General features: G+C 45.0%; 1 protein-coding gene across 1 annotated transcript in view; it reads left to right on the top strand.

The window, feature by feature from the left end:
- LOC103805841 (FK506-binding protein 4-like) overlaps nucleotides 1-152 on the top strand; it is a gene marked incomplete at its 3' end in the record, with an annotated part of 423 nt that extends 271 nt beyond the window's left edge. Inside the window, exon 2 of the mRNA XM_009078503.1 lies at nucleotides 3-152. Coding sequence (XP_009076751.1) covers nucleotides 3-152 — 150 coding nt within the window. The remainder of the gene's footprint in view (nucleotides 1-2) is intronic.
- Between the last annotated feature and the right edge of the window lie 344 nt (nucleotides 153-496).

Below are 496 nucleotides of genomic sequence, written 5' to 3'. Positions count from 1 at the left end.
AGAAGAGGAAAAACAAGAAGTCAGAGAAGGAAACAAAAGAGGAGAGGAAAAGCAAGAAGAAGTCGGAGAAGGAAACAAAACAGAAGAAGAATGAAGAGGAGAAAACCTCAGGGAAAACTAAGAAAAGAACGGTGGAGGAAGGAGATAAAAGAGTGGGAGGTGAATTGGAAGGGAAAAATGGGGTGGGAAAAGGAAGTGGAGATAGAAAAGGAGTAAAGGAGGAGGAGGAGGGTGAGAAAGGGGATGAAAGATTGGGAGAGGCACAGAGGATAGAGGTGGGGCCAGAGGTGAAGGAGGAGGGGGAGGAGACAGGGAAGGGAGATGTGCCAGAGAAAAAGAAGATGACAAAAAGCAAGAAGAAGTCAGAGAAGGAAGCAAAAGAGGAGGAGAATGAAGAGGAGAAAACCTCAGGGAAAACCAGGAAGAGAAAAGGTGAGGAAGGAGGAGAAGAAAAGAACAAGAAAAAGGCTAAAAAGGAAGAAAAGAAAGAAGAGGC

This window comes from Acanthisitta chloris, unplaced genomic scaffold (assembly GCF_000695815.1).
Source record: "Acanthisitta chloris isolate BGI_N310 unplaced genomic scaffold, ASM69581v1 scaffold23187, whole genome shotgun sequence".
NCBI lineage: Eukaryota > Metazoa > Chordata > Aves > Passeriformes > Acanthisittidae > Acanthisitta > Acanthisitta chloris.
This window is presented reverse-complemented; position numbering and strand designations above follow the sequence as displayed.